We start from the raw sequence: 15,362 nt of genomic DNA, 5'->3' as shown, positions 1-15,362 counted from the left end.
ACCTCTAGATATAACAGTAAGAGTCTGCGCACAGCCAACAAGTTCAACACCTGATCACTCTCTCTTGATCCCAAAGGAATAAAGGCAGGTAAGCAGACTTCTTGAATGACAAGAAAGTTGGAAACCACTTTTAGTAAGAAAAGCCAAGCCTAAATCTGAAATTCTGAGAAATGAATCTTTTCAGGACAAAGTCTGAAGGTCCAACACTCGTTGGGAGAAGGTAATCACTACCAAAACCATCAGGGAAGCTTGTTCCAAAGGTTTGTAGGGCGCTCTCGCCACCATCCGGAGGACCAAATTAAGATTCCACGCTGGAAAATGCTGTCGAACAGGAGGATGGAGGCATAACACACTCTTCAAAAACCTGGTCACATCTGGATGTGTGGCTACAACACTCTTATTAATCCTAGGCCTAAAACAGGAGAGCCTTGCAAGCTGAACTTAGGAAGCCAACTGCTAGGCCTTTTTCCAGACCTTCCTTCAGGATGACACGTACCACAGAGATTGGTGCAGGGCTTGGGTCCTCACTCCTCTGAGCACACCAAGTTTGGAAGCACTTCCAGGCTTTCGCATATGCTGCTATGGCACCTTCTTCCTACATCTTAGAAAGGTAGAGACAACTCTATCTGAATACCCTTTACGTGCTAGTGTTGTGAACTCGAGAGCCATGCTGTAAGACCAAAGTGTTTTGGATCCTGCAGAGCAATTGGACCCTGCGTGGGCAGCTGGAAATGACAGGGAAGTTTGACACACATTCATTCTCCAGAGTCCACCTATATAGCTTTTCCATACCAGTCCTTCCAACCCCCCCCCCCCACCACCACACACACACACACACACACACACAACATAACCTCTAAGTCTATGCTGGAAAATATTTCCAAAAGCACGTCTCTGCATGCTTTTCCTATTTGTTGAAAATTGGGCTTTAATTTTGCATCTGGGTTATTCATTTACAATGTTGTCTAGCAACTAAAGAATAAAATGGTCATCATTATGAAGTAACATGGTCATCATTATGAAGTAACAAACAAGTATCTTTAGGGATTCATTGAAAGCATATAACTTGACCAGGGTAACCTATGTGTAGACAAAACTCTATATACGTTTGACCCCCCCCATCCATACATCCATAACCCCTTCCAAAAAGACCCACATCAAATCCTTTCCACAAAACCACCCCAACCTATAGCTTCCATCCCACAAACACACATTCATCCCCATAGAGCCCAAAACCTATACAGCTTTTACATACAAGTCCTTCCACCCCCCAACATAATCTCTATAGGTTTACACTGGAAAATATTTCCAAAAGTAAATCTCTGCATGTTTTCCCTATTTGTTGAAAATTGGATTAGTTTTAATCTTGCATCTGGGTTATCTGGGTTATTCATTTACAATGCTGCCTGGCAACTAAAGAATAAAATGGTCATCGTTATGAAGCAACAAACAAGTATCCTGCTTGCAGGTAAAAATTTTGAGCCATATGGCTTCAGCTGCAATGCAAGAGATCCAAGTTCCATATTTGATCTCAGAAGAGGAAAAAAAAATGAAGGTGGATGCTCCTGCTACCTTGCCAACCAAAGGAGGAGCAGTGAAGAAATACATTTTTCTGCAGCTCTTCTAGCCAGTAAGAGATATTATGGGGCTCATTTTCAGAGCACTTAGACACACAAAGTACCATAGGTTTCTATGGTACTTTGTGTGTCTAAGTGCTTTGAAAATGAGCCTCTACAGTATGTCACTTAGGCATGCCATCAGGGGTAGGGCGTTCAGGCCATCTCTTTGAAGCAAACAAATTTGAATCATTCTGAGTATTAATTAGCTACTTTCTATTTACTAATATAATTGTTTGTGTTTTCCCTGAAAAAGCTTGAAGGGTGGCACACACAGCGCCTGCAGGGTTCAGATTGTTTGCAAAACAACTAGCTGAAATTAAAGAAAGCTTATTGGTATTTTTGCTTTGCATTGCTACAAGAAACCTAAATGTTGATATTTAATGATACCCCCAGTTCAATATGTACAAAGGTGGTGGTGTTGGAGTTTTGGAGGTAATTTTTACATAGTGGGTTTTATTGATTTCTTATGGTTGACACCAATATTCAAGAATGCTACTTTAATAGTTTCATGCAGACACAACCTTTATTTAAGCAGAAGCCAGTTGCTGTGGATTGTGATAAAAAAAAGTCAGGCTGAGACCTTGTAATAAATGTATCAATAACTGAAAATAAGGCTGGAGTTGACTTGGATTCAGAATACAGCTATGACCTAAATGAAAAACCTACCCTGTGTTTTACTGATGAAGCCAATATGCTAATTTTTAAAATATGCAAACAAAATGGCATACAGTATTACCAACTTTAATTACATTGTGATCCAGGACAAAACTACAACAAAATAATATATATACTTAGAAGGGCATTTTCAATAGATGTCTAAGTCCGACTCAGGATCTCCAGAGTTCGACGTCCAAAAAAAGAGTCCATAATCGAAAAGATGTCCAGGAAGAACATGACGTTTTGAAAATCAAGTACCATAGCTAAATACCTGTAAAATTGCTGTCTAAAACCCGTCCTACTAGACAGCCAAGTGTTTGGATTATATAACCTCTAAGACTTCTACGGTAGACATCCCACGAGTTTCGATTATATGACCCGCAAGACATCTAAAGTAGACGTCCATTAGTTCTGCTAGAAAAAGTCCCCGATAACATCAAAACATAGTAACAGGATGTTCCTGACATCCTGCACATCTATACATAGCCCTGCACAGGGAATGACGATTCTTTGTGAATAGTGAGGAGTTTGGTGTTGGAAAGATATTGAAAAGAGTAAGCGTGAGAGAGTGCTAATGTGAGAGAGACAGTTAAGAGTGTGAGATAAGAGTGAGAAAGGGTGTAAGATTGACCTCCAGAGTGTGTGAGAGAATGTATGAGTGAGGGAATGTGAGTGAAAGTGTTTGTGATAGGGGAAAGAAGGGAGCCAAATTACTCCCCATGGGAGATGGAGGCTCTGATGGAATGGTGCACCTTTTTGCATTACATGACGACAGGAGCCTCACCCTACAGTGTCTCCCCGAAGGCCTGGCACTATATCAGAAGCACCCTTCAGAGGTGCGTGTCAGTCAGTGGCCTCCACTATCTAAGCCCTAGATACAGGCAAGCCTGTGCTCTTTAGGGCTTCAGGAATAGCCTGTTGCTATTTGTCTAATGCCATGTGTAGAGCATTGTTTATGTTTAAGATTTGATATACCGCTCCTGCATTTTACTGACCTAAGCGGTTTACAATGTACCAAACTAAAATGAAATTAGGTACTTGAGAAAAAGTACACAAGTAACATGATTGTATATGAAGCCTAGAAGGCCCATCACCTGATCCCATTCTCCACCAACTTGTATCTTGCAGGTGTTTTGGTATCCACCAGGACATGGAATCTCTCAGGCATCACTATAGGTGGGTACACTGGGAGAACCTGGCCCTCATCTGGTGCGTGAGACAACAACTCAGAGTTAAATGTAAGTATCCACCACACAGTAACCCTACAACCTCCCTGATCCCCCATTATTTCCTAGATGCAATGTGCCCACCTCTTCTCTGCACCTGCTACCCCCAGGACATCAAACAATGAGATGGCATGGGAAAGATTGGGTGACGGCAGGAAGGCATATATGCACTAGTACTCATCAATTCTAAGGGATACATTCTCCCACACACTCATTGCTGCAGAAGGTAAAACACAGAAATGTGATGGCAGATAAAGGCCAAATAGCCCATCCAGTCTGCCTATCCACTATTTCCTCCTCTCCCTAAATGATCTCATGTACCTGTCCCACGTTTTCTTGAATTCAGACATAGGGCTCCTTTTACGAAGGTGCGCTACCGGTTTTAGCGCACGCAGAAGATTAGCGTGCGCTAGCCGAAAATCTACCACCTGCTTAAAAGGAGGCGGTAGCAGCTAGTGCGCGTGCTATTCCGCACATTAAGGCCCTAACGCACCTTCTTAAAAGGAGCCTATAGTCTTTTTCTCCACCACCTCTACCGGAGACTATACCACACGTCTACTATCCTTTCTGTAAAAACGTGTTTCCATAGATTACTCATGAGCATATCACCTCTTAACTTCATCCTATGCCCTCTCATTCCGGAGCTTCTTTTCAAATGAAAGATTTGCCTCATGAAGGAAAGAGAGAGAGAGATGGTTTAGTGGAAGGCCAGTGAGAAGCAGGTTGAAGTAGTCTAGACGAGAGATGATGAGGGTCTTAGTAGTACGCTTAAAAAGGAAGGGTCTGATTTAGTGTTATTGTAAAGAAATGACAGATTTTGGCAGTCTGTTGGATATGTGAAGATGAGAGAGATGAACCAAATATTACCCCAAGGCTGTGAGCTAATGAGAGAGTGAGGATGAGGATGTTGTTCACAGAAATAGAGAATGGGGAAGAGGAGAGACCCCTGCTGCCTATGAAAAAAGAAAGGTAAGGTAATGAATGAAACCTTAAAAACAATCTTTCCAAGAAAGCTGGCACTGATTTCCTGTAGTATTCACCTAGGGAAACAGAAAAGAATATAAAGCAGGAGAAAAAGCATTCAGGGAATTTCTTTGTATACCACCAGATAACTGACTTTTATACAGGACCTAAGGTAACCATGTCACGGAAAGGACTATTCTAGTCCATTAAATACACCAAATATTGCATTGTAATTAAGAATGCATCTGAAATATTATATAATATTCAGTATTATATTTCACACTCTATGCAATAGCCATATTGTATCCATGAATCCAGTGTCTACCAATTCATTTTATTCTATGTTCCAATCGGAAGCTTATTGATTGGATTTAAGGCAGGAAAGTTAAGTACTGTAATGAGTTACCAAATAGTGAAAAAGTCACCAATGTTTTCAACAGCAGGGTAGAAACATTCTTCTAGTACATTTGTTCCTGCTTAATGATAGGGGTATAGATTAGAAGACTATTGGTGTGCCTCCTATCCCTACTTTTCAGCACAGACAACTATGGACTATGGGGACTTTCTATATACAAATAACATATCTGAGCCTTTGTACAACAGCAATGGTGTTGGTGTTCCTTTTCCTAGTTCTTCCTCCCTCGCAAGGCCCCTGCTTACTCATACCCTAGCTCCAGAATTTATCATCTACTAACCTGCCACAATAAGCAAGTACACCAGTCCTGCTTACTGTGCTGTAGCTATAGTATGTAAACCAGATCAAGGAATGATTTGGTATCCCAAGATGAACAGTCTTGATATGTAGTAAGAACATTAAAGAAATGCCTGCATTTCTCACAAAATAAGTATTTAACACCTTCATTTTGCAAGATATAGACTATTACTAGCTACAGATCAATGCTTCTACTCTGGAGTTGCTCTTATATATGTCCATCTTCTGCACTGCCAATACCTGACACTTTCTGTGTTTTAGTCTTGGAATAGGCTTCCTGAATCCAAGCATCATGCTCCCTCCCTTCTCTTGCCTTATTTAAATCCAGTTTAAACACTCACTTTTTAAGGCTGCTTTTAAATAAGAATGGCTTCTCTATAATAAATTAATTCCTATGGACTCATTTGTCATGCGTGTTTTTATGATTAGCTTGTAAGCTCCAAGGAGCAGGGACTATTTTACATGTATCTGTATGGCACAGTATATATCTGGTAATGGCTTAGAGAAAAAAAACCTGTAGCAGTTAATAAAAGACAGTTAAGTATGTGGCTCTACTTAAAAGTGCTTTTTAAACACCAGCTTTACCTAGATGGCTCCAAAAGAACAGAAGGCAAAGACAAAACTCAAACCTTGGTGTCCTAGGTGAACACATACAGCACCAATAATTTGCTCCTTTAGGCTTCTCACACAGTTGGAATTATTAAGTTTTCATAACTATCTGGAATGCCCCCCTCCCCACCCTCCCAATCTCGCAGCCAAAAGACTGCACACTGTGGCTCTCATGTGCACTTTGAGATTAGCCACTAGATGTCACCATTGGGCAATGACCAAGAAAAACTTTCTCCTCTTTCCTTGCTCCCTCATGTTGAGAATGCTACCTCAACTGCACCTTCAGTAAGCCTAAGAAGCAGGAATCAGATTCAGGAAACAAGCTAAGGCTTTCCACAGGGCAGTGTACAAGCTGGCAATACTATGAGGGTGCATAATCAACAAGCTTAAATCAGACTTTAATGCCACGATTTGCCTCTCGAAAAGGATTGGCCTCGTTCTAAAAGCACCAGTGGCAAAGAACAGAAGGTTCAAACCCAAAAGAGAAGATGGTCCATTCTGAGATCAGACCGATATAGTGAAAGCAACAAAAATTATAGAGAACTCTGTCCAAGCACTTGAAACTGAAGCACAAATCCTTCAAAACTAATAGGAGAGACATGTTACTGCAAACAGGGAAATAAATTATAAAATGTCCAGTACAGTAGGCACTGTCTACATGTTCAGGGCACAGACCAAGTCCTAAGTCCATCTGCTTTGACAGTTGAAGCTATTGGTCTTGCAGTCAAGCTGACCTATAGCTGAAATTTAGCTGTTTTCATCTTGAACATTCCTGGTCAGAGACAAGAAGTTCACTGTTCTGCTGCTGCAGATTCTTCTTCAGTTTCCTGCTTTTCTGTGTTAAGTTCCCGGGGTATAAGGCATTGCACCTCTTCTGTGCTGACTGCCACTTTGTCTGGCTGGAGCCAGCGCTTGAAATGCTCCAGGGTGCTGAGGGGAGGAAAACAGCAACATGACTTAAAAAGCTGAACATTCAATGAAATGTCAGATGTAGTTGAGTGTTCCTTTATGTATTAAACACACCGAAGTTAGGTAGTCTTAAAACACAGAATATAAACAGATCACTAAAGCTTAAAGATAATCACCAAAGTGTGCCTACCTCCATGCCCCCACAGAAAGGACAAAATAAAGGCCAGTAATTAAGGGACAAGGTTTATCCGCATCTACTCCCTTTTCAATACATTATGGGTTGATGAGCAGAATGCCACTATAGTATGAAGGGGCTTCCCTTATGATTTTTTGACAAAAATACAGTACATTCCAGCCTAAATGTGGAGTGAATAATCAAGGTGAAAGTAGTTTTTTTTACTTTGTCTGCATCCCATTCATTAGCCAAAGAATAGTTACCACAGATAAACAGGGCTCTTGAAAAATGTAATTCTTTATTAAAAAAATAAAAAAACTCTGTGGTTTTCGTTTGGCATCCTATTCATTTACATTGGCTATAATATTTGCCCTGCTCAATACCTTTCATCACATTCCTGTCCTTCCACGTAAACTTCAGGCTCAGATAATTCCTGCAGTAATCGATCCCAACATTCCTTCTTTGCTTGGGCCAGTGTGTACAGCATGTCTTTAGCAGTAACTTCCTGTGACATCCCCTTAATTTTTCTCAGTTTTCTCTCTAAAGTGAAAAATATGAATAAAAAAGGGCTATTGGTTAACGAAAAGTAAGTAGACTTCAATTTTTCCCGATGTTTTTAAGTCAACCCAATCCAGGAGAAAGAAGTTTTTTACTTATCATAATTTAATAGTCATGGGAGTTAAATGTAATTTATGTTATCCTGGTAAATGTGTTATGCTTTTTGAGAATCACTTCTATGTTTTTTTATGAACCTTTTCAACTTCATTTCTTTTTGAAAAATAGGGGTTTACCTAAGGATAATCCATAACTTTGCTTTCAGAATTGGAACTGGGCTTTAACAATATAAATATTGCCTAATTGCTATATTTCCTTTGATATTTTCCCGATTCCACTGGTTAGTCACTATTTTGATTCTCTTTGTTGAAGGCCAATTTCAATATATATCTATTTTTTTATAATCTATAGATGATTAGTCTAAGATATTGTCTCATGTAGATGCATTGAGCAGCATAATTAAAAAAAAACAAAAAACGTCTTAAGTCTGTTTTGGGCCTAGAGCGCTAGACATCCAAAGTTAGAAGTGTCCAAAGTCCATACTTGAAAAATACGTCCAAAATTTTTTTTTTTGAGAATTGGCTAATTATACGTCCAGCCATTTGATCATCCAGACCGCCAAGTCATCCATCTTTATACTGCACTCTCGTCCAAAATATCACCCAAGTCCCAAATGCCTAGAAAAAGACCTTCTGGATATGGGAGGGGTCAGCAAAGTGATGGACTGGCAACCCAGATATGGCAACAGAGTAGTAGGGCACCTTACAAGGTGGCACATAAAACATCTCACCACAATACCCTTGCAGGTCATGGTGAGCCCCTCCCCCACCAAATCTACTATACCCATCTGTCTACCACTCCAATAGCCCTTATGGATGCAGGTGTCACCTATATGGCAGTACAGTAGGGTTTGAGGGGGTTTTGGTGGATGCACATGTTCCACCATGAATGAAGTGGTTGGAGTGGCTTATGGGCCTGAGTTTTCCTCTCTATTATTCACTAGTCCACCCCCCAGACTACTTAAGCCACCCCTATGCAGCTCTACTAGGCTTTCCTATGTCAGGTGCTGATATTCTGGAGGAAGGTATGTATGTTTGTAATCTGATTTTTATGCGGTGGGGGGGGGGGTCAGTGATCACTGGGGGAGCATGAGGGGGTCTGTACTTTGTCCCTGCAGTGGTTATCTGGTCACTTTGGATAACTAATGGGCACTTATATCTTTTTTAGATCGCCTAAGTCGCAAATTATAAGTTCCACCTAGGCCACAGGTGTCAAACTCAAGGCCTGCGGGCCGAATCCAGCCCAGTTGGTCATTTTATGCAGCCCGCAGTCCGATACCCCCGGTGTTCTTTTGTGGCCGTCTCCCTCCTCTTTATAGCCGCAGTGTGCACGAAGTCGCGTGCAGTGGCTCCTTGTGCTTCCCATGCCTCATCCAGAAGCATTCCCTCTGACGTTGCGACGTCAGAAAAGGCTTCCGGTTCAGGTGCAGAACGCGCAAGGAGCCACTGCACACGGCTTTGTGCACACTGCGGCTGTAAGGAGGAGGGAGCCGGCCACAAGAGAACACCAGGGGCATTGGACCGCGGGCTGCATAAAATGGCCAGAAGGTAAGACACCCGCTGGAGGGAGGCACAGCATGGAGGGAAAGAGACAACAAAGTAGGGGGGAATTATTTTATTTTCAATTTAGTGTTTGAATTGTGTCAATTTTGAGAATTTTAATCTGCTGTCTATTTTTTGCACTGCTCAGGAAGAAATACATTTTCTTTTTATTTCTCTGGGGGTTGTACTGAATGCAGACTTGAATTTTAGGGTTTCTTTTTTATATATTAGTACTTTTAGTTTTTGGGCCCATATTTGCTTAGGGGTTATCTGTGTTTTGGTAGGAATGAATGTTGACAAGCATACAGTGTGCTTTGTATAGTTTAATTTTGTAGTTATGCATTATGTGTTAATAAGATTATATTGTGTGTATATATGGAAAAATGAATGGAAAAAATTGTGCTATAATTAGTATTACTATGGGGTCGGAGTCTGGGGCAGAGATTGGGCTGGGCCTGGCCCGCAACTTAGCCTGTGTTTTGGATTTTGGCCCCTTAATTTGATTGAGTTTGACACCCCTGGTATAGGTAGTCTTGTCAAACTTTCGATTATCGCTGTAGGACGACTAAATTTGGCCAACCCACATCCCGCCCACTTCCCACCCTAACCACTGCTCGAAAAATGCCCCTTTTCACTCTGGGCGCACAGCGGCAGTGAAAAGGCCTAAGATGCCTTTAGATACATCTAAAAACCCCATTTCGATTATCGGCACTTGGATGACTTGTCTTTTTGCTCGTCCAAGTGCCGATTTAGACAGGTTTTTAGATGTATTTTCATTTCGATTATGTACCTCACTGTGTTCTTCTCAAAGAGTTTTTTGATTCTAAGTATTTTGAAATGGAAATAAAAAAAGTTCAGTAGACTGTTATTTTCAAGTGTCTAAAGTGCAAGCAGGTAATCAATATGAAGATAAATCACTTTAGGCTTCATTCATCAGAATGTTTTGACCTATACAGAGAAAATAGTGAAAAAAAAAATCTGCAAATAGGAACCATTGTAATCGTGATATATTTCTCACAACCTGAAATAAGATATTCAGTGGAAAAACAGAAACATGATGGCAGATAAAAGCCAAATGGCCCATCCAGTCTGCTCATCCACTATCTCTTCCTCTCCCTAAAAGATTCCACGTGCCTGTCCCACACTTACATGAATTCAGACACAGTCTTTGTCTCCACCACTTCTACTGGGAGACTATTCCACACATCTACCACCCTTTCTGTAAAAAAGTTACTCATGAGCCTACCACCTCTTAACTTCATCATATGCCTTCTCATTCTGGAGCTTCCTTTCAAATGAAAGACTTAAATCATGCATATTTACGCCACATATGTATTTAAAAGTCTCTATCATATCTCCCCTCTCTCACCTTACCTCCAAATTGGAGAATGACACAGGAACAAATTTTTCTCCATTCCTAAGAGTTCTTTTCCTGTCCCTACCCCATTCCTGCAAGCTCTGTCCTCATTTGCAGAAGCCTCAAACACTTTAAAATCATAAGTGTTTGAGACTTGTGCAGTTAAGGCAGAGCTTACAGGAATGGGGCAGGGACAAAACTTGTGGGGACGGTTCAGGGAAATTGAGTTCCTAAGAGGACAGGGAAAAAAATTTGTCCCCTTGTCATTCTTTACTCCAAAGTACAATGGTACCTCGGTTTACGAGTGCACCGGTTTGTGACTGTTTTGCAAGACGAGCAAAACATTTGCAAACTTGGTGCCTCGTAAACCGAGCTTGCCTTGCTGTACGAGCGCCCCCCTCCCGCGATCCGGCATCCCCCCCAGCTCGCGTCTGCCCCCCCCCCCCCGTGATCCTACATACCCCCCGAGCACGGCAATGACATCCCTTACCCCGACTGGGCACCAGTGCCGGTGCCCGAAGATCCTCCCTCTTCTGGCACGGCCTGGGCTGGGCGGTGCGTCGGAGATCCTCCCTCTTCTGGGCTGGGCCGGCTGGACTGGCTTTGAGCATTTGCGCATGCTCAAAGCCTTCTGGTCTCGCTCTCTCCGAGATTCTGAATCTGAGAGGGAGGATCTCCGATGCACCGCCCAGGCCGTGCCAGAAGAGGGAGGATCTTTGGGCACCGGCACTGGTGCCCAGTCGGGGTAAGGGATGTCATTGCCGTGCTCGGGGGGGGGGATGTAGGATCGCGGTGGAGGGGGGGCAATGCGAGCGGGGGGGAGGATGCTGGTTTGCAGGGGGGGATGCCGGATCGCGGGGAGGGGTATGGAGCAGTGTCGGTGGCCTCAAGGGGGGGAAAATGGAGCAGCGCCAGTAGCCTCGGGGGGGGGGGGGGGTAAGAGGTGGAACCAATCAAAGCGAGTTTCCCTTACTTCCTATGGGGAAACTTGCTTTGATATACGAGCAATTTGGTTTACGAGCATGCTTCTAGAACGAATTATGCTCGAAAACCAAGGTTCCACTGTATACATATTGAGATCTTTAAGTCCGTCCCCATATGCCTTATGACGAAGACCACTGAACATTTTAGTAGCCTTCCTCTGGACAAACTCCATCCTGTTTATATCTTTTTGAAGGTGTGGACTCCAGAATTGAACACAATATTCTAAATGAGGCCTCACCAAAGTCTTATATAGGGACATTAATACCTCCTTTCTCCTACTCTCATTATGCACCCTAGCATCCTTCTAGCTTTTGCCGTTGCTTTTTCAACCTGTTTGGCTACCTTAAGATCATCACATACTATCACACCCAAGTTCCGTTCCTCTTCCATGCACAAAAGTTCTTCACTCCTAAACTGTACTGTTCCCTCGGGTTTCTATAGCCCAATGCATTTCTAAGCATTAAATCTTAGCTGCCAAATTTCAGACCATTCTTCAAGCTTTGCTAGGTCCTTCCTCAAGTTATTCACACCATCAGCGGTGTCTACTCTATTACAGATTTTGGTATCATTTGCAAAGAGACAAATCTTACCTGACAGATCTTCAGCAATATCGCTTACAAAAATGTTAACAAGAACAGGTCCAAGAAAAGAACATTGAGGCACACCACAAGTAACATCCCTTTCCTCAGAGAGATCTCCATTGACCACTACTCTCTGTTGCCATCCACTCAAACAGTTATTGACCCAGTCTGTCACTTTGGGGCCCATCCCGAGAGCCCTCAGTTTATTAGACATCTATATGGAACACTGTCAAAGGCTTTGCTAAAATCTAAATACAACACATCTAGCACACTCCCTCTATCCAATTCTCTGGTCACCCAGTCAAAGAAATTTGTCTGGTAAGACCTGCCTCTAGCGAATCCATGTTGCCTCGGTTTTTGAAATTCATTGGATTCCAGAAACATCACTATTCTCTGTTTTAAAAGTGTTTCCATTAATTTACTTACCACAGAAGTCAGACTTACCGGCCTGTAGTTCCCTACTTCTTCATTACTTCCGCCCTTCTCCAGTCCTCTGATACCACTCCCGATTCTAGAGAAGCACTGAAAAGTCAGCCAGCAAACACTCAGACATTCTACTAACACTCTCCACTCTGCCTACAAAGACAAAAAAGGAGTGGGAGGGATAGCCTAGCGGTTAGAGCAGTGGGCAGAGAATGAAGGAAACCATGGATTTTCTCAATAACATGTCTTGTTTCCTGGCGTTAAGACCCTTAACCCTCCATTCCCTTACATACAAAACAGACTATAAACTCTCTTGAGTTGGGAAATACTCTTTGTAACCAATTCGTAATTTGTCTTTAGCTCTGATTTGGAAAGGTGAGTAATTAAAATCCAACTTGAAATATATGCACATCTTTGCTTGCCCTCAGACTGAAACCGAGGTTAGTTTAACTCTAGCAAAATTACTGCCATTGCCATTATGGATGAGAATGAAGAGGGGCTTTTGAATTCCAATTTCCTTTGTTATAAGCAGTAACAATTCAGTACTTTCACTGTATGTAGAGTCAGGATAACATTATATTATCCTCTGAGCAAACATATTTGTGGAACTCCCTATAATTATTTTCTCTCTCACTTTCTGCATTTACACGGACTTCCATCACTGCTCTCTGCCACCTTAGCAATATCATGTCTCAATCAATCTCCAATTAAGCCTTTTATACTACATTTCAAAAGTCTCCATCATAAAGCTATCTTAATTTAGTATTAAACATTTAGATTCCAAATTTACCAAGATGTTCAAGGTGGATTCCAAAAGTGCCCAGCAAGAATACAGTACACACTTATACCAAATACAAACATCCACAAGTGCATCAAAAGAGTACAAGACATCCTCCTACATTAATAAAATACACCAGAATACACTAATAGTAACTGAACAAAAGAGCAGACCAAAATAGCATAACTAAGTAAGCATGGAATAACCATGTTTTAATGGCTTGCCAAAACTATCTATAAGTTGTCATACTATGTAGTTCTTCCATCGAGGAATTATACACTTTGAGACACCTTCCCAGAATACTTTTGTTCTTGGCTTCCTGCAAATACAATTTTAACTTTAACCAAAACATCAGATCCCTCAAGGTCATTTATCTGCTGTTATAACATTTTAATATTCCTCCCAGGGGTTGTATTCTGCTCTATAGCCCTCGTAAAATCTTGCAGTTCTGATCCTGCCCCTAACACCTAATCAATTGTATTTGCCAAGGATTTTTCTGAGGCAGACATAGCATTCCTAAATGAACCTTATGCAACTACTGGGAGTTTTAGATGTATGGCCACTTTAATAGGCCAAGTACTTGGATTATTATATTGTAGGTTCAGAAACACCAGCAATATAAAGTCTACTCCCCAAACTTCTCTTTGTTCTGGATAGATTAGCTTCATTTAAAATAGCCCTTGATGAGTATGACATAAGCAAAGCATTGGGGTAGAGGAACTCCTAAAGAAGATTCAATATGTCCCACAAATTCCTATCCTCTGATCATCTCCTTCCTATTTAAGAGGGAGGGAATGCTAATCCGCAAACTAAATCCTTCTGGAGCTGCTGCAGCACTCTCAAACCCACTCAAGATCCCAAATGTCCCTCACAAAATCCAGGGCTAGAAAACAGTTTTACTGTTATCTCAGTCAGCCTTGTACCCTGAAGAAAGGTAAAGGGTTCAAATCCTACCAGGCCCTTCTGCTTAACAATGATCACAAGGTGTGGGAAAAGCATGCAAGGCTCATGTAGTTCTTTCCAACCTGCACAAGTCTCTTAAAAAGGTTCCAGGACTGATTTTATAAAAATGTATTAAACAACCTTACAACTTATTCCATTGGGTCCCCTTCAAAGTACTCCCCTTCCCTACGTCATTCCCACTTCTGGAAGAGTCCTTAAATGCATCTTTAGGAATCGCCAAAGGTTGTTGCGTCAAATTTTGCTTTATGTCTTCGATGGTGTTGAATCGCTTTCCTTTCAGCATGGATTTAAGTTTAGGAAACACAAAGAAGTCAGCAGAGGCCAAGTTAGGAGACTAAGGTAGCTGGAGAAGAACCGTCATTGTGTTTTTTGCCCAAAATTCAGGAATTTTGAAATATTCAAAATACCTTCCACATATTCCCCGTAAGCCACTTTCAACATTTCATAAGTTTCTGTAGCGGTCTTACCCAATTTAAAACAGAACTTCATGCTGTAGCGCTGCTCATTGAGGTCGCACATGATGAAAAATATGAAAGAGATCATGAAAACATACTTTCACAAAAACTGCTGTAGCTTGGAGAAGAAAACAGATATCAACACACGGAAAAAAGGAGGTTACTTGTGAGGTTTCAAGCTACTCAACACGTTTCAAAAGAACTTCCCATTGGCACGCAATTCAAACTGTCCTGGAACTTTATATACAAGTGTCTGTTTCTCTGGAGGAGAAAGTTTATGGCTGTCAATGCACCTCCCACATACCATATGCAAATTTTACATTAGCTTCTTGCAGTGTTATACAATGGGCTAGAAATACTCACCTAGAGAAGCTAAATACATTTCAGAATCCTTCAATGGAGCCCATGGCTTTATGCAATTTTGGACAGTACCGTCTTGATTTTCATACTGATGTTCGGAGGATGAATAGCTTTCGCTTTCTGTTTCTGCACAGAAACCCATGAAAGAATCTGAAAAAGTACTGCTAGAATCCTCCTGTTGGTTAGCAGCTGGCAAACATGAACAGATTTCAGTCCAGAGGTCTTCACTTGACCTTGTGGTAGCAGAGTCAATGTTCTGAAACATTTTCATAGGAATATATGTAGGACAAGGGTCTGAAAAGCAAAACAACATATTAATGTAGTTCACATCACTTTCTAACAAATTTGTAATTTGTCTTATTGTATGGTATCATTGGATGTATCAGGGGCTTTTGGTTCAATTCATTTAGCGCTGTTGTTAAAGCTGGAAAAGTT

At 41.5% G+C, this 15,362-nt stretch overlaps 1 protein-coding gene across 5 annotated transcripts in view; it reads right to left on the bottom strand.

Moving 5' to 3' along the window:
• The window catches only part of CCDC32 (coiled-coil domain containing 32), a 65,246-nt gene that overhangs the window by 44,162 nt on the left and 5,722 nt on the right, over nucleotides 1-15,362 (bottom strand). For 3 of the 5 annotated variants that reach the window (XM_033951276.1, XM_033951274.1, XM_033951277.1), the window contains exons 2-4: nucleotides 14,931-15,221; nucleotides 7,254-7,410; nucleotides 4,104-6,716 (exon numbers count right to left, since the gene is read on the bottom strand). In XM_033951276.1, the coding sequence (XP_033807167.1) occupies nucleotides 6,578-6,716; nucleotides 7,254-7,410; nucleotides 14,931-15,198 (564 nt within the window). In that variant the 5' untranslated portion in view covers nucleotides 15,199-15,221 and the 3' untranslated portion in view covers nucleotides 4,104-6,577. Of the gene's footprint in view, nucleotides 1-4,103; nucleotides 6,717-7,253; nucleotides 7,411-12,392; nucleotides 12,525-14,930; nucleotides 15,222-15,362 lie in introns of those variants that run through there. The other 2 variants (XM_033951273.1, XM_033951278.1) reach the window with 2 other exon arrangements.

This window comes from Geotrypetes seraphini, chromosome 7, assembly GCF_902459505.1.
Source record: "Geotrypetes seraphini chromosome 7, aGeoSer1.1, whole genome shotgun sequence".
Taxonomy (NCBI): domain Eukaryota; kingdom Metazoa; phylum Chordata; class Amphibia; order Gymnophiona; family Dermophiidae; genus Geotrypetes; species Geotrypetes seraphini.
This window is presented reverse-complemented; position numbering and strand designations above follow the sequence as displayed.